Below are 26111 nucleotides of genomic sequence, written 5' to 3' on the forward strand. Positions count from 1 at the left end.
TCGTGACACCACAGCAGGTGATGCTGTCCAATCGGCTTGCAAAGAGTTTGGCATAACAGAAGATCTTAAAGACTATGCTTTATACAGGGTATGTTGGGGCAAAAGTAATTATGACTTTTTTTTATTCAAAAGGTTTACTAATACTAGATTTTGCGCTACGCAGAGTGGTTAGCGCTGGCCTCTGGGCAAGAGTTATAGGTTCAAGGCTTTACTCTGCCACTCTTGTGGGCGTATAATTGTTGTTTTTTTGGTTTAGCAATTAAATTCAATGGTAGCAGCGAAGGGGCTTGAACCTGTAGTCTATAGGTCATATGCAGGCCTGCTAACTAACTGGGCCATCGCACTAGCTGTTTTAATTTGACTTTTTGCTCAAATTTGTAATGAAACTGTACGTGTGCAAGACACTTTTCAGTAATAGCTCCAACCCAGTGGTCACTAATGGGTTGTCTAATTTGTCAGCCATATAAGAATAACCACTCTTAAAGTAGCATACATGGTTACTTTGCAAAAAAATGAATTCTAATTTTATGTTTTAATAAATGTTTCAAAATATTACACATATACCTTTTAAATTATGATTATTTCACCCTATAGGTGTCAGTACAAGGAGAAAAGTTTGTGAAGCAATCTAAACTACCTGATCCACTTTCTAAACTGGCTGATATACCATTAGGCTCAAGGTATGTTCTACAATAATTAATAAAAATAATAACTGTAATAAATTCCGCGAATCTGTTCTGATCTGGTGCTCATAGAGTTGAACGATTCTTGTGTAAAGAAATACAGTCAGAATTTTGTGCTAGGAAACGTAACAGACAAAAACTTTGGATGTTTAACAGGCAGAGCTAAAGTATATTGCATTCGCCACATTAATCAATGAGGTTCCCTATGTTTGACAACTATAAGTGTAACTGCATTTTAGCAATGTCACCCCAGATTTTGTTTATTAGTAAGAGAAAAAAAACTTTTTATTTATTCTTTAATTAAAAAAATGTCAGTGAAAAATTGCTACAAAATAACGCTCGTAATTTTTCCCTTTCAAGTTAAAAATGCAAAAACTTAAAAGTTATTTTCAAAAATTATTTCATTTTTCAGCCCAAATTTTGATTTATGATTGTAATTTATCTTATTTAATCATGTATACTGTTTGAAGTACAGTTTAGTATTAGCATTTTAGGAAATTGGTCTAAGAATTTTAGTTTGACAAGTTATTATGGTATACGGTGTGCCTGCATATGAGTTACCACATTTGTAACTTTTTAGGTGATTATTTTTTTGGAAGATTTTGCATTTTTTGTGTTTGGCTGGCAATTTGTACTACTTGGTTGAAGTTGTTAATAAGTGTTTTGCCCAGTGACACATATGCCAATAGTTTTTATTCTATTCTACATCAGGGTCCTACAGCGTGGCATGCCATGGGACCTAAGATTTAAGTCAGAGTTGGTTCATTACCCCAACACCCAGGGTGCTACGACCAATTTAGTAATCAAATGATTAGAAAAAAACCATTGAGTGTCTTGCCAAAGGACAAAAACACCTATCAGTATCGAGCATTGGACCCAGTACCCCTATACCCCTATTCAGTGGCGCAGCTAAGGGGTTTAGGGTGTCGCGACCCCCCTCCCTTTGATACCAAAAAAAATTTAATTAAAAAAAAATTTAAAAATAAATGTTTTTGAATTTATTTTGATTAACCCCCCCCCCCCTCCTTTTTTTTCTGGCTGCGCCTATGCCCCCATTACTAATCCCTTATCCATTTCGCAGATATTACTTGAAAAACACGATGAACAGTGAACAGCTCCTACCAGACGAGCAAATACCCGATCTTTTAAAAGAAGCAAATTTCTCATTTTTAGACCTAAACTGCTTTGAGGTAAGATTTGTGTTAATACTTAAATGCATTATATAACCGTACCCTCAACACTCTAAAAAGCGTTGTTAATTGTTCAAAATCCAGGGTAAAATTTAGTAGCAGATAAACATATGCAAAAACAATTACAATATAAATTCTGTTATTTAAACTTTATGTGCGTTATTTTATGCAAAAAAAATTTACACAATTATATAACTGTAATCTTCCCCCTAATTACTTTAAAACAGCATTGTTGTTGTTAAAACACGAATAAAAAATATGGAATATTAACGGCTAGCGGTATCCATCTTACCCCACAAGGGCCACACTACTAAACAATAAGGAATCTAGAAAATTAATATGGTAGTTGTATGCTGGTATCCATCTCGGCCCACAGCACTATATGGTCAAAAAATGACCTGATTTTTTTACTGTTTAAATCCTGTTGTTATTCAGGTTGCAGTATTTCTGACACGTAAGGATTACAAAATGTTCCAAGCCACGGCTTCTACTGATTTTATTGAAGATCTTTTCCACCTTGATGCAGAACTTACACAGTTCAAGGCTTTTGAAGGTAATGGACATTTTTTTTGTACAATTATGAATAAAAATTGTAATGTTTTACCTGAACAAAGTACATTTTTTTAAATGGCAGTTTTAGTTAAATAAATGCACCATAACACTTTTAGGCTAAGACTTTAATTATGCCTGGCAGCAAAAGTGTAGTTTAAACTATCTTTTCTAATATTTTTTGAATAAAAAAAAGAAAATTTCTAACATTTTTTGCTGATTAAGTGTTGGTTTTGTTATTCACAACCATTCAAGCTGTTTTACATTATATTTTCCATCTTGCCCTCCTCAGATCTTGTGAATCGAGAGTTATTCTGGGTAGTAACAACTTTATGCAATGAACCAAACTTAATTCAACGTTCGAAAATAATTAAACATTTCGTAAAGATTGCGCATCACTGCAAAATACTCAAGAATTTAAATTCAACATTTGCTCTTATAAGGTAATGTGAAATTTTATAATTTTCGTGAAATTGTGTGATTTTTTTGGTAAAACTTTATAATTTTTATGAAACTTGGTAAATTTTTTAATTGAATTATTCTGATTTTTTTATTGAAATCCTTAAATTTTTATAACATTTTTTGAATTATTTTATTTAATGTTTGTGATTTTAATAAATGTTTTGAATATTTTGTTAAAATTTTTATGAATTTTGTAAATTTTTTGTTTACCTTTCTGTAAGTTTTGTAAATTTTGGTTAAAGTTTTAGAATTTTAACAAAATTCTTCCTAAAACAGTGGTTTAGGGTACAGAGCTGTATCCAGAATGAAGCAAACTTGGGAAAAAGTGCCGGCAAAATCAAACCGTTTATTTGAAGAGCTACAAGCCTTGATGGATCCGTCACGTAATATGTCAAAATACCGAACCCTGCTAAATGAGATGGTCTCTCAACCACCAGTGATACCTTATATACCAGTCATTAAAAAAGATCTCACATTTTTGGACCTCGGTAAGCCATTGCCGTTATATATGTTAAGCATGTATATTGTGTTCCTGAAAACATAGGAAAATTTTTTTGCATTACTTAGAAATAGTTTTTTTTATCGTCCAATTTGGTAGTAAACAAAGAATATTTACAGAATTTTATAACCATTATTAAAAACTAGAAAATATGGGATATTATGTGCTAACAAATTCATCCAACCCCGCAGTGACATGTGTTCTTACCCATTTACATGTTTAAATTCGTCTCATTTTTTCACTATATACGGTCTTAACCCAAAGTTTTTTAACTGAGTGCCCATTTCATACAAAAAAACAACCACCAATAGGTAACGACACAAAGGTGGAAGGATTAATCAACTTTGAGAAAATGCGAATGATTGGAAAAGAAGTTCGGAACGTGTGTCGTCTCTGTGCACCTGACAGTACCCAGATTCTACCCAGTGCCGCGTAAGTTGTATTTTCACATAAAGATAAATTTCAATTTTATATGGGTGAGGTCCATTGCCCCAACATTGTGTATGCACATTCTATATGAGTGAGGTTCTACAGTGTGGCATGCCATGGAGCATGAGATTTAGGTTTGACTATTACCTGATTTATTTATTATATTACTATTGATATTACGCAGCAGTGAAATTAGTTTCTATACCCTACAACCTAACAGTTAAAGGCAGCGAACTATTTTATTTTGTCAAATTGAAAATTAAAAAAAAATCTTTTAAAAAAAAAAAATTTTGTTTGTTATGTCATTTGTATTTTACGCTCTTTTTTACACTAGTGCGCAGCAGAGAGAGTCCGAAAAAGGCAGCCAGAACCCTATCTACCTAACCCTGGCCCGCAGAGGACGTAGGTCTTCGTTTAACAATGTAAGAAGACTTTACGAGGATCAGATAAACGTACGACGCGTCAAACAATACATGCAGTCAATAGAAGTCGTTTCCGATGAAGATAAATTAATGGAAATGTCGAAAGCTGTCGAATCTGTTATACGTAAGTAAAGTACTTGTTTATGATTATTTGAAGGTTTAATCTTTTTTCTGTGATTTTTTTGTTCTTAATGCAATGTCTTCAACAGTTACAGTTACAGGTGTTTTAAAATGTTTATGCTTTTATCTGATTTCTGGTGATGTTAAAAAGTTTAAAAAATTTTCTTACAAAAAAATATTTTTTTTTGCATCTTCAAAAATGCTTTTCATTTTAAATAGGCTTATGTTCCCTCTGCGTAATTTATTATTATTCCTATTTATTCAACCATTACATTTCCAGCGAGCGCCTCCAACCAACAAAAACGAAGAAACACAACCGCATCTCTTCCTTCGGACTCCCCATCAAGATCCTCCAAGACTCTTCCAGCGTTCCCGCTCCGCACATCCTCTAACGGCTCAAGCAGCAGTCTCCACTCGAGAAATAACTCTGAGCCTCAGCTCGCTGCTGTACCAGTAATAGCCCTTCATCCAACAAGAAAAAAGATGCCAGTTTCATCGCTCCCAAAATTTGGTAAGTCAAGAGCAAAATCTTTTAAATACTGAGAAAAATAGGCCAAACTTTTTAAAAAATCTGCACCAAACAACTATTATTAAATGCATATGCCCCAGCCTTTTATAAATGCCTAAATGCCAAACTTTTTTTAATTTACAAATGCATAGGCACCAAACTTTTTCTGAATGCAAGGGAGGCAGGTATCTTTTAGACACATTTTTGTAAACTAAATTTCATTATTTGGTAAAGATTAAAATTCTAAACTGCTAAACACTTGGGAGTTTTCTGCCCACCCTGCCGCCCCAGGTTTGGCGCCTATACAGGACACATTTCTGAAACTAACATAGGACCCTGTACATTATTATACAAAAAATTTACACAGTGAAACTAAAAAAGTGTTCCTTTTAAATTTATTGAATTTGTTCCCTTCTAAAATTCCTATATATTTAAATTGTACTGTAGTTGTAATGTATGTTAATTTCCACTGTTGTTGTATGTAAAGCACCCATATAATTGCAATGCATACACAAACACTTTAACAGTATTAACAAAAGATTTACACTGTTATATTACACTTCACTGTATTAATTAAAATAGCATTTTTTGGTATAAAAACTTAATTTTGTATTTAATATTAAAATATTGATTTAAAATGCATGATATTCTAGTTATCAGTCCTTTTTTTCTTTCTTTTTTGTTTTTCTCTCCCATTCCTTTTTTCTAACTTTGCCTTCTTTCCTCTTTTCTCTTCCTTCAAGTCCACCACCAACCACCCCTTATCAAAGTTTTCGCACCGGAGCAAGATGCTAGCCCACACTCCAATAGAAATATTATAAAATCTGATATCCAAGCCAAGACGGGAGTGCGCAGGTGGCCCCCAAGGCACACACGCACCCTTAGCGGGCCAGAAACATTGCACATGCATGAAAAAGAAACGAAAAATGCAAAAACTTGCTCTGAAGTGCCGCCAAGTGGTAGAAATGGTCGTACATCGACGAGGTCTATTTTAAAATCAATCAGATCTCGATCTCGTTCACTTACAAAGTCATTTAAAGAGGGAAACTGGTCAAAACCGGTCAAAAAACCTGAAATTTATGAAGATAATCACGTGAGAGTGAAGAAGATATCAATATTATCACAGGATGATAATTTAAAACTTCATGAAAATAAATCATCTGATCATGAATTACAAAATCGTAATAGTGATGATTTTTCTCTACAAAACTCATGTGAATCACTCACATCAAACATTTCACGAAAACATCATCATGATATTTATAATGAATATGATCTACCATCATGTGATCGTGATAGCGGTTTTGGTGATACTGGCAGTTCGAACAGTATCATTCAAAATCTGCTTTCATCTGCTGAAAATTCACCAGTTTTTACCAGCAAACCACCAATTTCTGTCAAAAATCAACCAAAAACCACAAAAAGACCAGAAAACTATTCCACAAACGCACCCAGAAAAATCCAGCCCATAAAATTATGTGCTGAGAGCAATAAAAACTGTATTAAACAGTCTGATTATAATAAACGATCAGAAAGCCCCGTTTTTGTTGATTTATATCGTGTTTCTTACACAGTACCTTTGCCCCGGCATTCTACCTTATCTACTGTATATTATAGCTGTGCTAGTTCTGCTGGAATTAAAGTTAAATGTGCTAAAATAGTTCCAACACCTGTAGAAATAGGCAGTGCACTGGAAACTTGGAAAACTAGGCGACAATCCAGTTCTTTATGAATGTAATTATTTGTAAACTGCATAGGCGTAAAGTTAGGGGTGCCTAGGATGACATGTCACCCCTAATTTTCAAAAAAGACGTTATATGATTTAGCACCCCAATTTTACGCCTAAACAAATTTTACCCTGCTGTTAGGTGCCTGTACAAATTAGCAAAGCCAAAGTACATTGCATTCACCACATCAATCAATAAGGTTCCCTAAGTTTGACGACTATGAGTATAACTCCATTTTACCAATGTCCCCCCAGATTTTGTGCGAAATTTATAAAACAGTACACCTATAATACACTATGTATAATGTTAAATACTAACTTATTGCCATTTATTTAATAAAAAACTTCTTTTTTTTGTAAATGTATATGTTTTAATTCATTTTTTTCCGCGTTTTTTATTTAATTTCTACAATCTGTTAATCTGTCAATACAACTACGATCTGTCTCACTATTTCTTTTCTTTATTTTCCTTCTCTTCTGCACCAAGCACTTCAACATGGTATGATACACTATGCTGCATGCAATATACAAAATAAGCACTATATAAGCCCTAGTTTTATAGAAATGTTGAACTAGCTGTCAATTAACAAAAATTGTAACAAAACACAATATATTCCCGAAATTTCAGCTTTCAGCTTTTACAATTCGGATAACTTGTTTGTATTGCTTCATTTTGACCATTTTTACTAGTCGTAAATCATATATTAGTACGATAAATTATCAAATATAACTTATTACATATAACAAGCCTGTTAGTTAGGCACCATGGCTTAGTGGTTAGGTGCTTGCATTGTAACCGAAGGATACCGGGTTCAATGCTCGATGCTGATACTATTAAAAGTGTATGTGTCTTTAGGCAATACACTTTACAAGCATTGCTCCAACCCAGTGGTCACATATGTAACATAGCACCATTGGTGTTTGGGTAACGGGCCAACTCTGGCCTAAATCTCATGCCATATGGCTTGTCGTGCTGTAGAAATCTATATAAATACTGAAATAGCTCCAACCCATTAGTCGATCATATATGCTACCACTTTGTTGGAATAATAAACTAACTATGGTCCAAATCACAGGCCACATGCGGTCCAATAGGACCTTACCCATATAAAAAACGAATATCATAAAGTTTAATAACATGCCCCTACCCCCCATAGGTGCCAATTCACCCCAAGCGTTACGAAAGCTTTTATCCCTTTCTGAAGAAGGAGGGGGCAACGACAAAACTGGGGGTAAAAAACTGGGTACCCGGCGAAATGGGTCAGTCAGCAGTCATGATCTTTCACCCGCGACTTCACCCTACATGTCACCCAAGCGAAGAGAAGTGGGTCAAATTTATATATTTTGTTGGTTTTTTTGAATTTTTATTGCATGTCAAAATACTGAAGTGTTGGTCAAATATTACTAAAGTTATAGAACTTAGAAATGCAGTGAAAAGTGGTGTACCCAGTTTAGGCCATCATTATTTTGTTAAATTTCTGTAAAAATACGAAATAAAATGTATATGACAATACAAAAATACTGAAGTGTGCTTGCAAATGCTTATGTACGTTGTTCTAATGTACTTTTCAACCATATTATTTACATTTTACAGGATGCGCAACACTCAGTAGCAAACGAAAACATCAACAGAAACAACAACAGACTCAGTTTACCAACAGGTAAAATTGAATTTTTCCCAGAACCAAAATTGTCGCCCAACTTTGTCGGTTTCTAGTTTCTAAATTACCTGAAAAATTCCTTTTTTTTTCGGAGTGGTTACAAAAAAAAATATTTACAAAAAATGTATACCTATATAACCTTAAAATTCTTATTTTCCAGGTGTAGTAGCAGAACCCCCCTCCCCAAGCATCCAAAGTGCTCCGATAAACTCTCGCAAATTCTTCCCACCGGGCGGCAGTAGCGCCACATCCAGCTCTCGTTCAAGTATCGCGAGCGCATCTAGTCTCGGGACAGTCTCGTCTTCAAATCCGACCCATTCGTCACTTTCCTCACTAGGAGGCAGTAGCAGTCCACGGTCATCGTCTCCAGTAGGTTGGGGCCAAAGTGGGGGAACCACCGGCCCCCAGTTGGGGCCACACCCCTCACACACCCACTATCATCAGCAAGGTCGTACGAGTTCAAGTTCTTCGGCAGATACTGTGAAATCAGGAGGTAAATGGCATTTGTTGGTTTTAGTTCTGTGTGATGTGGTACTATGTGTGGTATTAAAAAATTGTGTGGCAAGCCGTGGAGCATGATATTGGTGCATCACTCAAACAAAAATCTAAAGCCTTAACTGAAGACCTCACCCTCATAGAATAGAACAGCTTTGCCCCAATAAGCCTACTTTCCAAGTCTCAGGCGTACATATAAAATACGTATACCAGTAAAAAAATCCACCCAAAAAAACTTCTTTTCGTAGCTGGTCGCCATCATGAACGCCCTGTTATCAAACAAACACGTAACGGACGAAGCAGCTCGTTTGGCGGTGGTGGTATGATGTCATCAGCGATGATGTCATCGATCCCAGACCGAAGAATGAATCAGATGTCTTCTTCAACTTCCACTCCATCTCTAAGTGCTCCTGGAAGCCACCAAGTGAGTTTTTGATAAAAAGAAGAAATATTTAAATAGTATAACAATTGTTTAGGTAAATTGGTCATGTTAAAAAACTGTTAACCATGGTGTATTTTTTTATAATTTTTAATTGTTCTTTGTTTACTCAAAATGGGACGAGAAAATAGAATAAAAAAATGTCCTATCTTCCTCCACCCTATTATACAATGGAAAACAGTCATCCTTTCAGTCATATTTAACCTCAAAAATCTAATACACAAAACTCACCCCTTTATCTCAGCCACTCATTTTACCCAACCACCCACAAATGCCACGAACACCAAGTATTGACAGCGGCATCGTCAGTGTGGGGTCGATTTCATCCGATTCGACGAGATTTAATCCTTCTGATGATGCTGAGATCTTTGGGAGAGTCCACCACCATCCAGGACATCAAAGGCAACATCCGGGAAGACATTTAGATCAGCTGCATCACAGGTTAAAAATAAATCACCATTTTTATCAACTATGATATGTTATATGAATATAGCTCTGACCAAGCAGTCATAGTTGTACAATTCTAACAGAAAATACCAGTTACTGGTGCCTTTTTGGTCTGTAATCATTTGTATAAGTATTTAGTGGAAACCACTGACTTCAAAAGGACAATAATTTCCAAAATTTTCTTTCATTAAACTCAGAATAACTTCTGTTCTACTCTGAGTACTTCCAGGATTTATTAAAAAATTCTATATTTTCGTCCAACTTTGGAAATTTTTCCACACTCTTTATAACTGCACTAAAAAAGTCAGATCCTTCAAACAGTTATGATGACTTGGATCATCTTTTTCTTTTCAGGATCAACGAGCAGAGCCAGCTATCCCCGCATCTTCGTCACGGAAGATCTAACCCTCCTCCTCAGTTAGAGGAAGAAGACAAAGTAGAACAGACTTTTTTATCTGGATTTAGGGGTCATGGGGATACCCCGCGACCAGATACTAAAGTTCCCTCTAACTTTTACCCCCAATCGGTCACCCACGTTGACCATGGGGGTCACCCAGGTGAACCCATGACTATATATGGGCATGTGCCTCCTGGGCAGAGCAGACCAATGTATATGATGCCGCGAAACTTCGGCAAAAGCGGCGTTAAAGGCATCCACGATTACTTAATCTGTGAACGGCATGCTATGATGAGAAGTCGGCAAATTTACGCGAATCACCATATAACATATCATCGCCCTGAACCAGTTAAAACACCAGAAGCATTACTAGAGGACCAACTCGTTCTAGAGCTGCAGAAACAACGTCCACAACTTCAGCGCCATAAGAACTCTCCGATTTCTGAAGACTCAAATTTATCCGACAAACTTAGTAAATCGGACCCAGCGTTAAATGTACCCTACCCTAACCCCTATGAAGACCCCCGTATACGTCTACCCCCTCCAGCAAGAACATCATCCCCAAAATCGATGATAAAACAAGCGTCGTTGCCCCACCCCTCACCCCTATCTCCCTGCAATGACAATGTGTTTTCCCACAACCACTCTTACCACACCCCTAACGACTCTAGAAGCTCATTTTCAACCCCCAACCACTCCAGACCCCACATAACCCCACCTTACCCCCAAAACACCCCTACCTCTACCCCAAACACTTCACGAAATATACCCACTCGTGCGGAGGACCCATCCCTTAACTGGCAATACCCTAGTCGTGACCCCCCAATTCCGAGACCCACTACCTTAAACACGACATCACCCTACCTAAATTACAGTGCCCAGCACGGAGAAAGCGCGTTACAGGACCCCATAACCCCACAATATGACCCCCATTCAAACCAATACGAATTATACCCCATCCCAGTCGACATGACCCCTAATAGCAGTATAATTACCACCCCCCATTTGCCCCATAGCACCCAAGTACCCCAACATTTGATAAACGGGTCACCAGGTCCACAGTTACGGCGTAAAACAAGCCAGGATTGGAATGAAACAGATCTAGATGGTGAAAAGAATCAACAGACAATGAAAGGTAAGTATTTTTAGGTGTGTTTTTTTTAACTAAATGTCTTATTTTCCAATCGAAAGTGCAACGACAGTTATAACACAGGTGTTCCATTTAATACACCTTGTGTCCGCTAAAAAAATGGTATATTTTAATATATTTAACTCCCAAAAAATTTTCGAATCAATTTTTTTTTTTTTAAATTTCTTTTAACCCCTCTTTATTTCACAGCTTGGGGCAGCAGTGCCAGTTTACCGGCGACCCCTCTTACTTCAAAGTCAAACAACCCCCAAAACCCCCTACCACCCCACACCCTTCAACCCACTTTATTGCATGGGAGTTCTATCAGTGCACTGACAGTGACAAGTAAAACAAAGAAACCTGCGCCTGCACCACCACAACGCACATCAAGGTAAAAATGCTGCAAATAATGTTTCAACAGCTCATCTGGTGTGAAAAACGTAGTATTTTTTGGACGTTTGCGTGCCATTTTTCGATAAAGTCTTGGTATATTTTTGATGTTTCGTCTGTCATTTCTTGATAAAGTCTTGCCGTATGGCAGACGAAACGTCAGAAATACACTACGTTTTCATACCAGATCATCCATTAAAAGATTATCTACATTATGCCTGGTAGCAGAAGTAACAGAATGATGCTATAGTAGAATTGACAGAATTGTTTCGTCATTTTTTTGGACTGTATTTTTATAAGAGACTGACGATGCCGTTTTGGCGAAATAAATATCTCTTTTACTATACAATATGTTAGCCAAACCAACCATAAGTCAAATCTGATGATCCACACACTATAATAGCTTTAACAAAAAGACCATGAAACTGAGAGTGGCAAACAGCTACTAAAATTTATACAAAATATCAGTTACCCTTTTAATTTACCTCTTACATTTCCAGCTTTGCACGTTCCCGTCAACTTCGTATAAGCTCCACAACAAGTCCAACTTCAGAGTCACCACCTCTGTCACCCCTAACACCAACCGAGCATTGCTCTCTTGATGTTTCAACCACTTGTAATGGTTGGATGGGCAATGGTCATGTGATCACTAATGGCTATACACCATGTAAGTATTAATAAATAAATTTTTTTGTTGTGTTAATATTGGCTTTTTTTTTGTCCTGAAAATGCAATATATACCTGGTGTAAAAGTTTTCACTTAAAGTACTTGTGTATTTTTAGAGTAACGTGGTAACTCGGACCTAAATCACAGATCTCCTAGTGTCCCTTGCCATAAAACATGACCTTTATTAAATATCCTGATACTGATATGTGTATGTGTCCTAGGCCTAGATACTCAGCAGACAATGCTGCAACCCAGTGGTAACTAATGGGTTGTAGCACCCTGGGTGTTGGAGCAATGGGCCAACCCTGCCCTAAATTTCAGATCCCATGTCACATTTAAGGACCTCACCCACAAATAATAGAAACATAGCATTCACAACAATTTGTTTAATTTGCCATATTCCTTCACAGCCGAAACTCGTGTTGCACCTTTAGAACGCCGATCGCTCCCGACTTATACAGAAGCTGTCAATCAAATAAACTTGAAGCAAAGTCGCTTCCCTGCTCCTTTAAATAACTACAGATCTTTTAATATTGGTGAGTGACTACAACTGTATGTAATTTAGAGGTGTATGAATACACCATGTATGCATGGTGTATAAGAAGACACCAATGTTATAACTTGACAGTGAGCATAAGGTGCATGAATACACATGTATGTATGGTGTATAAGAAGACACCAATGTTATAACTTGACAGTGAGCATAAGGTGCATGAATACACATGTATGTATGGTGTATAAGAAGACACCAATGTTATAACTTGACAGTGAGCATAAGGTGCATGAATACACTATGTGTGTCTGGTGTATAAGAATACACCCATGTTATACCTCAAACAGTGAAAGTATTCTTAATTATAATTCACTACAAAGTTAAAATTTTCTATTTTTTATTTTTTTAGATGCACATGAAAACACAGAGCAAGTATCCCAAGTATGACATCATCATCTCATTATGACATCATCCCCTTATTAACGTCGCACGCCCTCTTTTCCGAGTTCCATTGCGACGTCGCTTTTTACCCCGAGCTGTTTTATCGCTGTTTTAACGCCATTGAAATCTTATTTTGCTGACGTTTGATGTCTATTATGTTGTGCCTTTATGCGTACTCTTGACTGTGCATTGAATTTTTTCATCTCTTTTCAAAAGACCCAACTCCCCGCCTTTTGGCTTGTTGCCATGACAACCTGGCTCTCTGCATCCTCAAGTGACCACCAAGCCATAATAAACAGTGGGGAGTAGATACACCCCCTACAGACCCTTATAATGAGTTTTTTGTTTAATTATCGCAACCAATTTTATCGCAATCTTTGTTAAATGAAAGTTTATCATATCAAAACTGACTTGTGCTGATTTATATTACCCTCCCACAAGACAGTTGACCAAATTACAAAAGAAATATACTTTAACAAACGGTGAGTTTTACTTCCTTTATATAAGAACTCTGTAAAAACTGTCTAACTTTGATTATTTTACAGGTTTTCTGATGGGATGTTCTAATATTGGTCGAAAGGTTTACCATTTCGAGAGTGAGATTTCAAATATTTCCTGTTCAAGAAAGCCTCAATACTCAAATGTTAATATGACTGAATGGTTTATTGTTATTTATTAGGTTTTAATTCAAAATTCTGATCTTTTATTTAGTATGCTGTATACATAAGTGTCTGTTGGAATTCTCATGTGTTGGGGAAATGGGCTAAATCCCAGGTCCTTGACAAAGACGTTACCCACAAAGAATAGAAAGACCTAAATAAATATTCTAATACTCAACACATAAACAACCGTTTTGACTTGTATTTACATCTCAAGACAACCAAAACCATTTCCACTAGTATAAATCTAATTAAACTTTTACACAATAAGCGTAACTTTACAACAAAGCGCCTTCGAGCTTGTAAAATTTTAAGCAGATCAGTAGTTTTCAGCAAAAGAACGACTCCAGCCTACTGGCTTTGCGTTAAAATCCAAATGAGCGTGCGGCTGTGTTACAAAGACAGATCTATTCTTGAACATCCCTTGCCTCCAGTGAGGTGCTTCTCCATGTCTTCTTGCGTTGAATGTAATAGTCGAAGTTGGAACTCCGAACCTATTTCCCAATTTGTTTCCGAATTTATATCCCGACTTGATAGGCTTGGCAAAACTATTGTAATCGGTATCGTATTCATCTTCGTAATCATAAAACACCGGAGGCGCAGACCCGCATCGAGATGGAGTCATCTGAGCATCATAGATATTCCATCTTCTAGGAGGACCTTGATGTACAACCTCCGGAAAATCTTCTACTTCAGCTCTTTCTATGAAGTTGGGATTCGAGACAGGAGGCAATACTGAACCTTTTTCCGTGACTTCTTTTGTCATTTGGTTGTGGTATACATGCGCTGGGATATACCTAACACTTTGCCCCGATTCGCAAGCTAAATTCCAAGGAGTAGCTCGCTCTTCCACGCCCACTGGTTCGTCGTCTTCTGGATCTTCCGATCTCTTTCCTTTACTCTCTGCACTAGTGAACTGGTCCATTCTCTTCTTCTGTCTGATGAACATTTTCCCGCCTTTTGAGGAACTACGAAGTTTTGGCGACTGTAAGTAAACAAAATCGATTTGAATCCTGCCCTGAACGAAAAATACAGGACAACAGCCACTACTTTACGATGTACTCGCATGCTTCGTACGTATTTTTTACATTTTGCCAGAGTACCATTGGGAAATGAAATCCTACTATAAGGGTAAAATACTCCCGGGCGAGATTTACATTAAGTATATTTTTCAGGCCAACCACGTTACGTTTTAAACGTACTGATTTCGTATCTATATTACATTCTATATTGGTAGGCCCTACGAAGCGCCACACTGAAAAAAAATGGTTTCCAAGCTAGAAGAGTAAGCCTATTAACAAAAGCATTGATGTATTTACAAGCTTATTACCAGTTCTTTAAAAAAAACTTTACATACCACGTCGGCAATAACTTTGTATCCTTTTTCGTTTTTCTTGTAGCGTTCCTTCAACCTTACTTCAGGTGTTTGTCTGCCGTTCGTTTCAACAATTTCATTCGCACAAGGAAAATTATAGCTCGGTCCGTTGGTACTTTGTGACTGCCTTACTACGAATTGAGTATGTGGTGGCAATTTTTTAGCTTGCGAATACATCAGGGGGGTATGGCCGTTGGTAGGCTGCTCGTACGTGTACACATAAAACTTTCCGTTTGGTTTTGGAGGCGCCATAGGCGGATTCCGTACGAATAACAAATTGCTGTCTTTCTTCCCAGTCGGTGCTGGTACAGGTCGCCATGTACTAGTTCTAACTTGATGGTGACTAACAACCATTTTGAAGATTTTCCAACAAATGTAAAAACGAACTAAAAACGTATCTAGAGTTACATACAAGGCCCTGCAGCCAGCTCCCCGGCGCAGCAGAAGCTTGCTATTTGAAAGCTGTTTCGAACCGTCAGGTGATGGTTCACAAGGCTGCAGTTGCTCTCTTGGGACAATGAACACTTGTGGAAGTGCGTCATACTCCTAAATCGTCTAAATGGAGTTAAGAGCGTGTTTAATTCGAACCGCCAACTGGCAAGTTAAAGACTGCAGTTATACTAAGACGCAGGTCGATTAAATGAAATTACCTATACCGTAATGAATGTATTACCTTTTTAAACAGCCGTTCCTAAACGTTTAGGTGAACTCTTTGAAAAAATACATCAAAACCTGCTTTATCGTTACTAAATACATGAATAATTCACAATTTTAATTCACACATATTAAAGTATTATTATTAAACTTATGTACCTATATACATCTGACCAAGTTTTATGAAACCGTGCCTTTTGTGCCTCAAACATAAACCTTACATTTTTTTGAAAGTGTTTTTTTCTTTGTGTTGTTTCTGTTTCAAAAACATCTGTTTAGTAGTTTGGTATTTGGTTTATTTAAAGGAATGACTTGCTGTTTTATTAGTTATCTTACTGTGGGCACATATCAGTTTTGACAGGTTGAAAACAGTTAACCTTTTACTCCGGCGGCTGCTTGGTGGTTTGTAAAGGCCTCTTGCTACGAGTTCGTCGTAATAATAGTAAAGAATAGGATAGGCTCTGATATATAGTACTGTGGGGGGAGATGGGAATCGTTGGCATATAATATTCTTTAATCGTGTTTTTAACAGTTAACAATATTGCTTAGCTGTACGTGTTTGTAGACCTGTAAACTGTTTAAGTTGGTACATTTTGTAAGCGGTTTATAAAACTTTCGTTATTTTTCTATTTATTTATTATAAATATTCACAATATTGATGCATCAGAATACTATATACAATAGAAAGACAAAGGCAATATACGATCATTCAGTTTTACTATGCCGTTCATAACACCACCACCAGAAGCCATATCTGCATAAGCATAGTTGCATTCTACTGACATTTGTATAAGAACAGTTGCATTCTACTGACATTTTTATAAGAACCCGCAATGCATAATCTAAACACTAACCTTCTAATAATAAGATATAACACACTCATGCAATAGAAATTAAAATTACAATACATTTGCGCTAAAACAAAGTGAAATTTCGCTTTAAAAACATGCAACGAGAAATATCAAAAACTGTAACAATTTTGTCTAAAATAACTCGCATATTTTAATAGAATCTGCAGCATACCACGCGAAAATTATGTTTTAGTACTCAGTAAATATGCTGTACCATAAGTTATGTAATACTATGAATGTATAATACTGTGGAATAAAATAGATATATACCGTTAGTACATTATATTTTTCATTGCGCTCTCTTTGTGCCGCAAAGATACACTTAGAAACTCCAGTAAATATTAATTTGTTACTACCAAACGAGACAGTAAAAGACCATGAAAACATTTACCTTCTTACCCTAACCTAAAATGACTGTACAAATACTGCAATTTGTCAAATGTTTCAATTTGAGTTACGAAGGTTGCCACTTTGTTGGTGCTTTGTTTGCAATAAAACGAGGTTTTGCAACTGTCACCCCTGGGGTAACTTTATTTATTGTTACACCTCCGTTCGACATTGGCCGGTGCATATTTTTTGCGTCAAATCTTGGCCTGGATACCGCGGCTGCTGAAACGGGACTTACTTCGTGATAACTGGGCGGAGGGGGCAGGTCTGGGAACTGTGGCTCTGTTGTACCGTTTGCTGGGGACCAAACAGAAAAAGCGGGCTTAGGTGCGGAGCTATTTATAGTTGTAGAAGATGGACCTCCATTAATGGTCTCAGTATTTCCCGAAACGCCATTCGTGATCACATTTGGGCTCAGCTCTTTTGCTTGGCCGATGCCATTTGGTACAGCCGAAAAAGCGTTCATTTCACCTAAAGAGTTAAATAATATATTAGTGTGTATTAGTATTTTTCCCAGGGATGAGTATGGGTACGGCGACAATGGTAGCAGTCGAGCCTCGAACCCGTACCTCCAGGCCGAACCCCCGCAACGGGTATATATATAGTAAAATACCGCATCGTGCGATTTGTTTGAATAAATAATGACCTATACTTGAATTGTCAATCTAAATTACCTGCTACTGGTGTTACTATAACACTCGGGTTTGAATCCGAGCTCAAAAACCTCTCAATTTTTGGTTTTGGAGCCACGCGTGGTGGAGGGCCTTTGACCATGTTCCTAGCTGGTACTTCCCCTCTTACGTCATCGTTCTGGCGTTGCGTGACGTCATTATATCTGGAAGAGCATGTCGACCCCATATCGTACGATGACGTCAATGATGACGTAGCTGAGTTGGTATCTGACATTGCGTCATCGGTGCAAACAAAGTCAGCCGCTGATGGGGGGCGACGTGCAACGTAATAACTCTGGTAATGAAACGGGTCCTTGCTTCGCCCTTTTCGATGTGCACTCGGTCGTTTCTTAACGAAATAATTGAAAATCAGTATCTTTGAAAATGATAGCCTAGGCACTAGATTATGGTGTTTAAAGAAAAAGAGAATGGAATCAACATCAAAACAACAGTTGTTAAAACACGCCATAGATGAAAAGATGTGGTCACATTCAAAACTTAAACAACTACAAATATAGCTTTTCCTACTCACTGGTGAATCGGAATCCGAAACCTTCCGAAATTCTCCGAGCACTTGGCCCATGTTTTCCCTTGTTTTAGTACCAGGCGAAGGCTTGGGCAGCGTAGAGCTACTCAAAGGTTTTCGATAATTCGAAGGCTGTAACTCCGGCGGGGGCAGTGGCTTTTTATTCCCATTACATTCCTTTGTGTACTGCTCCATTCTTTGCTGTTGTTTTTCAAATATTCGAGCCCCTTTGCCCTTTAGCCCTGCTGTATTAGAAGCACAAAGGCATAACTATTTACAGACATTTGTTTGAATGTATTTTTATCATTCTCTTCACCACTTACGAGATATGTTTTTGGGCACGAGATATGAAACAGTACCAATGTTATTATGAATAAATGTAACTTACTTTATCCTCTCGCAGCCAAAAAAACGTCAGTCGTTTGTTATAACACGGTTGCCCAGTTTTATACACCTTATGCCAACTTATGAGTTACCACGTATATGTAACTTTGTGTGTAATTTTTTGAGGTGTTTAATATTCATTTAATTTCCTACCTCCGGCTATTGCACCCAAAGGCCTTGATGACGTTATTTGAGAGTCACGTGGTTTGCTTGGCCGTGAGTAACTGCTAGGGGGAATTCCCTGGTTCGCGGAGGTCGGTTTGTTGAATTGTTGCGTGACGTAACTGTGACGTAATAACGTTGATGTAATTGATCAATAATTGTTCACTTAAAAAAGAATATTACTTTTAGCACATAATATCTCATATTTTCCAATCGTGTTTTAAACAATTAACAACGCTTTTTAGAGTCGTAAGGATATGGTTATATAATTCTGTGATATTCTTTGTTTGTGCTATACAAGTTGGCATACCTATTTCGTGAGGGCGGTCGCTCGGTCGATTTAGGCGCAGCTCCGTCCAGAACTGCACCAAGTGTAGGAGTTTGTTTATAAACCAATTCCATCTTCGGCTCGTATCTTCCTTTTGAGGGGTCTAACAGTTTTAAACAAGCTGCAATCTTCGGTTTTTCGGTAACTTGGTCAGGGTTTGGACTTGGTGTTCTTATACCTCTAACTGGAGACGGCTGGTACCGTATTGGAGTCGAAACCGGACGTAACTTTGGCGCCATACTAGGGGACTTTGCTGGGGCAGTAGTATTTTGTGTTGTTAAGCTTTTTTCATCTCTTTCTGCAGCTTTTCGAGTGATATCTTCGATTTCTTGTTCAGTTTCATTACCGTTATCTATTATGTGTTGATGTGTATTGGCTACGTTTACAATTGGCAAAATGACTTCACTATTTGTTTGAGATTTCTCTTCGTTTTTATGTGCTGGATCAGTACCATTTTGTAGAACGGTAATTGTACCAATGTCATCGGTTTGATTTTCTAAATTCTCAGGTCGCCAGGCAGGTGTCGGTGTTTTTGAGCTGATGTTTTCGAATGTTTTAAACGGAGATGGCGACCTTACTTTTAGCGGCTCTTTCAGTAAAGCTACAGAAGGAGATTTTGGAGGAATGTAACCTGACTGTACTGGCTGTGGTTTTGTTGCTGGCGTTTTGGTTGCTGGTGCTCTTGACCAGACACGAACTGGTGCAGGCTTTTGGTAAGATGGCTTTGGCTTGGAAGTAAAGTTTTCCGTGTTGTTTCTTAATGGGTAGGCGACTTGAGGCGATTGAGCTATAAAAATGTCACAGTTTTAATATAACAGGTTAAGATAATGCATTAGCATTGCTTAAACTAAGTAGTCACCATAAGGTTGCCCAAATTAACAGGCATATATAAAAAATATCCTATGACTATAAAAAATGAATGGCACTGTTTTACTTTACGCAACGGGCATTAGCAGTTGTTATAACACGGGTGTTCTGTTTCATACACCTCATGCCCGCTTATGTAATTATGCAAGTGTCCTTCATTCATAGGTGTACTTTACTACGAATAAAAATATACATAAAAAACTGCAGTAAAGAAAATTAAAAAAATGCATGCTTCAATTATTTTTACCTGCTGGTGTTTTTGGCCTTGCTTTATTTGGCTGAAACTTCACGGATCTCCAGGTTTTCTGTGGCGTGGTTGTTGCAAACATTGAACCGGCACTATTGGGTTCAGTTTGATCCCTTAATTTTGTTGCTCGTTGCATATCTAGATTTAGTAGGGGTGCAATTGGGGGCTTTGGGGCGCTTGGTGTGGGGGGTTGTACTTTTCTGTAAGAGAACCCACTCTGTCTATCAGTCGACTGCTGCATTCTCATAGGTCGACCTCGGTCAGCTGATTCGTCATCTGTTGACCAATCAGCGCTCGCAAAACGACCTTTGCTATCTGAATGAGTGAATATGAATAAGATATATAGAAGGTTAGGGGGATCAAGCCAAAAATAATTACGGAAATGTAAACCCATATCCTCGCGACTCTAAAAGAGTGTTGTTAATTATTAAAACGCGATTAGGAAATACGAGATTCTGCTGACGGTAAACACATTATTCCGATACCCTATCTTATAACAGATCAGTTAGGTGCAATAAAACTTCTAAAGGTGGCTGTACACAGTATCCGGAATTCGTCCGTTTTGTCTGTTTTGTCCGGATTTCGCTGCCGCATGCGGAATTGCCCACGGGTTTGCATACGACTTCGCAAGCGAATTCGCGCGCTGGATACTGTGTACAACCACCTTAACAGTATCAAATATTTTAGCATACACATACCATCTTCCCATGCCTTTCCATGAGTAGGTCTTGTCCTACTTCCTGATCTTCTTCTTCTTGAAGAGTAATCTACAGATCCATCCTCACTTGTCTCCAGCTCTCGCTCCTTTGGCACCCGGACGACTCCAAACGGATGTTGCAGAGCTGCTCCTGGATTTTGCTTCGGAGCACAGGAATGGATGTTGTTAAACGAAACCGGAGTAAAGCCCCTCTCTTCTCCGTTGCTCATCTCAAAAGATGCAGGATTCGCTCCTTGTGCTCCTAAATTCGAATGAGGTTGGCATCTTTCTGCATCCGATACAAGACCTTCTTCTTCTGGTTTATTTTCAATTACATACTTCTCCATTCGTCTTTGCCTCCGTGCAAATAACTTCGCTCCTTTACCTTTCATTTGAACGGCGTCCATGGCGAGGTGTTTGTGCTGGTTGTGAATTATCTAAACCAAAAGTTCATAAATTAAAAACAATAAACATTTTTAAAGTGGGTTCCATGTATAGCAGTAGGCTAGGTGAAGTCTTGTGGCGAGGCAGACCAAGAGGACATGGGATTTAGGCTAAAGTTTGCCAATTACTCCCAAATGACCCTAAACTAACAAAAGGTAAACAATAACCTAATTGTAACATAACTTTACTCTGCAAATCATACACAATATAAACTCTTATGTCTTATGCGTACCGAGCATAGTATTTACAAAGTCATATACTATATAACATCTTGTACATACATGTAACACACACCTGTTGTGCGGCCGAGAGCCTGCTTTCTCTTTCAAGTACGTTATCCGGCCCTGGTCGATCGTAAGCTAATATCTCGTCGTCAGTTGAACCAAAAGATATAACTGAGTCAGTATTTTCTCTCCCAACACTGCAATCCTGTACAAAAGGTTTAAATTGTAAAACGTAAACAGTCGCTTGGTAGCGGACAGGTCTATTATAAATCAACCATTCAGCCCACTGCGAAAGGATGGCACGCAAAATCGTTAAAGCGTTCCATATGCAACTACCAGAACACCATTTCGGTCGGTTCCAACTGAACTCCAGTGCTAAATCTAATATCGTATAAGATAAACGAAAACGTTTACATTTCCAAATGCAAAAAAATGACTTGGCAGCGAGCATAAGGTGTACTATAGATAAAAAAGAAAAAGGTTCTTACAGTGTCTTCTTCTTCGACTGGTTGTGTCCCGTATCCTATGATCGCGAATCTTTCTGATCTTTTCCGTCTCTTTCTAAACATGCGAGATCCTCTTGTGGAGGACTTCTTATCCCGGAGGAGTTTTGAGATGTTGCGACAAACTTTTTTAGCCTCCTGGCGAGGAGGTATACCAGCCACACAAACACCTGTGTTTTAAACATACCAAAAAGTTATAGAACGCAATTATTTGTTGTAGTTATAATATATACTAAAGATTTTTCTAACTACGCTTTGATTCTTATGTATATAATAGTTTGGGGCAAGATAGTACATGTTAGCTTTTAACGTTCCATTTGGTAGCAAACGAAAAACGTTTACAGAATTCTATAACTGTATCCTCACGACCCTAAAAGAGTTATGTTAAATGTGCTAACGGTATTCATCTTACCCCACAGTACTATACTATATTTATACTACGAGTGTAATACACTGGAATACCTCAAATTGTCTACATACTTTATCAATGCATTTTGCCTAATACAATACATATGCGAAGATAAAGATCTTGATCGCTTTAATATATTGACTCAACTACGTCTGAACCAAAATGATCTGAGTAGTCCGCTTCATAAATTCCCTTATGACGTATCAGCTGCGCGTCATTGTCGCCTACGTCATCTTATGCAGACGATTTGTCCATTAAAACTGTGTCAATGCGTTTTGCGTGGTAGCAGGACAGTTAATGGCAAAACCGAGTATGTATATTGTAAAAATGCAATACATAAGCTATAAAGTTACCAACGACGTTTTTTATATTGAAATAAATTTAACCGTTTTCGGGCACAATGGAAACAGGACACTGATGTAATAATGAATGTCGTTGCTCTGGCACGCGAGGATAAATAAGCTACATTCATTCATTAACTTTACAACTAAACAGTTTAAGACATTGGTGTTGTAGTATAATAAGGCTACAAAAACCGACAACATTATAGAATTAATAGGGACCCGCCACTCTCATACATACTAAGTCTTTGTCATCATGTATCAATTCAGAGTATATATAGTAGGGTGGGAGACACATTTATGTGCTATTTTCTTGGCCCATTTGGTAAAAAACAAAGAACATTTAAAGAATTATAAAACCGTATTCTCACGACTTCCATATAGACCGTTGTTAATTGTTTAAAACACGATCAGGATATATGAATATCATGCGCTTATGATGTCCCATCTTCCTCTACAGTACTCTACTACATACCTGTTTTTCTAAATCGCTACTTTTTCTTCTAAAAATTTAACTAAAATTATTTTACTTCTTATAAAATGCTACAGCTAATAAATCCCTAAACCCATACATGCACACTGTTTTTTTCACAAATATTTCTACAAAGACATCAGTCTTAACCATTTTTCCATCGTCACTTTTTTCCCAGAAACTGTCACCAAAGTCTGTATCCTTATACAGTTAGCAGAACGTTTTACGCAATGTTCCAATTAAACTGTCTACAAACTATATCTGACAGGTGCTATTGCTTACGCACAAGATTCTGTATATAACTGACTATCTGTTGACCACGAAACACCATATAGGTATATAACATAACTGTTTCAGTCAGTATACTCATTCTTTTCTACTATAACACATATGTTCCTGTTCGTGGTTATTTAATAGTTCCCCCTGACGTTCTATACCGATAGTTCCGTTTTAAACTTATGTACATACAATTCCCTCTTAAACTGATACCTCGTAAATAGGGTATATGGAACCAAAAACTAAACCAGATTTGGCAACCATTCAATGGCTTTTTCGAGGCAGTTTATCGTAATGTAGTACCTATATATATACTAGCGTTAATATATGACCACAAGTTATAGGTAGCCCTGTGTTCCTTACGTCATTCTGTATACTGTAACCTTATACACTTTATGACAAAGAATTCTTTCAATTTGAGATTAATCTTGTAGATTATTGTTATATAAAGATAGTGGACGCCAGTCTCTTCCGGTATGCTCACTATCGAGTAATAATATATGAGCACATTCTTACATACAAGATAAATACGGCGTAATCATACACCTCATGCTCACTGTCGAGTTATAACTTAGGTGTCTTCATATACACCAGACTAGTGTTTATACACCTCATGCTCACTGTCGAGTTATAACTTAGGTGTCTTCATATACACCAGACTAGTGTTTATACACCTCATGCTCACTGTCGAGTTATAACTTAGGTGTCTTCATATACACCAGACTAGTATTTATATACCTCATGCTCACTGACGACTTATAGTCTTATAACATAGGGGTCTCGATATAAAAGCCTTGTCAGTGCTTAGATGTTATATGTGTTAAACTGTGTACATTCCATGCATATTGTAAAATGCTGGATAAGCGTATCACCTGTTTCGTTTTCGTTTTCGTTTGCTTGTTCGGGAGAGTTCGGAACGCTTCGGAATTCTTCGGATCCGCTGCTAATATGTAAGTTGTGTATTTAAAACAGTTGCAAAACAAAATCATAGGTTTTCTAACAAAAGTTTAAATATTAGCAGTATAATTAAATGCCCAGGGCATTACACTTCATGAAGGGAAATAACACAAAGCCAAATGTTTGCCCAGACACTCGTATTCTCACCTTGATTGATGCGATATCTGTTCCTCTTGTAATTCAGCGTCAGACGATTGACCCCCTTCGTCAGGGTTCGAACCCGAAGCGCTCGAGATCGACATTTTAACTATTATACAAACTTCAAAGCTTTTTAATGTATTCAGTTTTAGAATAACGTAAACACCTTAAACCTTACAGTAACAGTTATAAATAAAGTTTTTAATCCTGAAACTTTCTGGCCAAATACTGGTTTTCTCACAGTATATATTAAGGTGGGAGAAGTTGGGACACTTTTTCATTCTATTTTCTCGTCTCACTTGGTAGTAAACAAAGAAAATTCAAAGAATTATAAAACCATATCCTCACGACTTCCACATACCGTTGTTAATTGTTTAAAACACGATTAACCATATAAGCAAAACTGATCTTGTTTTATTACAAAAGCAAAATACGAGTCTACTCCACTTATAAGCTACACAAGCTTAACAGGCCAAGTTTACACAATGAAATATTCATCACGATTTTGCGGAAAACACCCTATACTTATTAAAATCGTAGGCAAGTATTCTTATACATATATATATATATATATATATATATATAGAGGGTTACTATACGTTTAAACTTTAAAACCACATCGATATGCGAAGTTTTACGCTGACTTCATACCTTCTCTATGGGCTCCTGTTCAAATATCTATTCTTAGACTGTTTATGCATGAGCCTTACACAAGGGATATAAGTTTGCAGTCGCCTTTTGCATTCTAACTACAGATAGCGCCTCTAATTCAGACTCAGTACTTATACTTCCAATATTTCCACAACGGTTCGTACTCCTGGTTATACAAGTTTACATAGTAAAACATAGGTACGTGTGAAAGACAGTCTGCCGCGCGCAAGTTTGAGATAACTGATTAGTAGAATAGCAGGCGTAAGTTGTGCAATGCATCAATTGTATCTTATGTCACGTCACAACACGTCAGTGTCATAAAACCCCGAAAAATGAATACATATTCCAAAATTCAAGTCGTATCATAGTTATAAATAAAAACCGTTACATAATATAGCAGGGTGAGGAGAAGATGAGACATCTATTTCATTTTTGTCCCATTTGGTAGTAAACAAAGAACAATCAGAGAATTAAAAAACACGACCCCCATAGACGGTTGTTATTTGTTTAAAACACGATCAGAGTATTTAGATATTATGTGCCAAAGGTGTCTCATTTTCCCCATACTATTATATAAAATAAAACACGTTACATAAAGAACATAACAAACTAAAAAATATTACAGAACAGGGCACATACTTAATTAAAAATTCGTCACGTAATATGGCAACTTTTCAGTGTGATTTTAATTATACTTCAATGATTGAATTCATTAGAATAGAAAATAGTAACTGACATGCC

General features: G+C 37.3%; 3 protein-coding genes across 7 annotated transcripts; 1 reads left to right on the plus strand and 2 right to left on the minus strand.

Annotated features, from left to right (window-relative positions):
- On the plus strand, positions 1-13553 carry LOC100179213 (rap guanine nucleotide exchange factor 2-like). The gene is made up of 19 exons (XM_009860570.2): positions 1-88; positions 595-680; positions 1765-1873; positions 2309-2426; positions 2715-2865; positions 3161-3372; positions 3695-3815; positions 4147-4358; positions 4635-4865; positions 7746-7912; positions 8183-8249; positions 8410-8742; positions 8993-9168; positions 9428-9624; positions 9985-11162; positions 11367-11547; positions 12047-12213; positions 12624-12749; positions 13116-13553. Exons 3-19 carry the CDS (start codon positions 1784-1786, stop codon positions 13151-13153), a joined length of 3765 nt encoding a protein of 1254 aa, XP_009858872.1. The 5' UTR covers positions 1-88; positions 595-680; positions 1765-1783; the 3' UTR covers positions 13154-13553.
- A 435-nt stretch (positions 13554-13988) lies between these two features.
- LOC100181543 lies at positions 13989-15669 on the minus strand. The gene is made up of 2 exons (XM_002131840.4): positions 15164-15669; positions 13989-14791 (listed from the first exon to the last, which is right to left on the minus strand). Exons 1-2 carry the CDS (start codon positions 15533-15535, stop codon positions 14126-14128), a joined length of 1038 nt encoding a protein of 345 aa, XP_002131876.1. The 5' UTR covers positions 15536-15669; the 3' UTR covers positions 13989-14125.
- A 784-nt stretch (positions 15670-16453) lies between these two features.
- On the minus strand, positions 16454-24900 carry LOC100183916 (synaptopodin-2). 5 transcript variants are annotated; one of them, XM_026834770.1, is made up of 11 exons: positions 24729-24900; positions 24507-24567; positions 22112-22300; positions 21694-21828; positions 20957-21392; positions 20259-20573; positions 19127-19931; positions 18808-18938; positions 18277-18515; positions 17748-18093; positions 16454-17544 (listed from the first exon to the last, which is right to left on the minus strand). In XM_026834770.1, exons 1-11 carry the CDS (start codon positions 24821-24823, stop codon positions 17141-17143), a joined length of 3156 nt encoding a protein of 1051 aa, XP_026690571.1. In that variant the 5' UTR covers positions 24824-24900; the 3' UTR covers positions 16454-17140. The 5 variants fall into 5 exon arrangements, with proteins under 5 accessions (XP_026690571.1, XP_026690570.1, XP_002126112.1 ...); XM_026834769.1 differs by having other exon boundaries at positions 18277-18512; positions 22112-22296; positions 24497-24567; XM_002126076.4 differs by having other exon boundaries at positions 22112-22296; positions 24497-24567.
- Positions 24901-26111: the final 1211 nt, after the last annotated feature.

This window comes from Ciona intestinalis, chromosome 6, assembly GCF_000224145.3.
Source record: "Ciona intestinalis chromosome 6, KH, whole genome shotgun sequence".
Classification (NCBI taxonomy): Eukaryota; Metazoa; Chordata; class Ascidiacea; order Phlebobranchia; family Cionidae; genus Ciona; species Ciona intestinalis.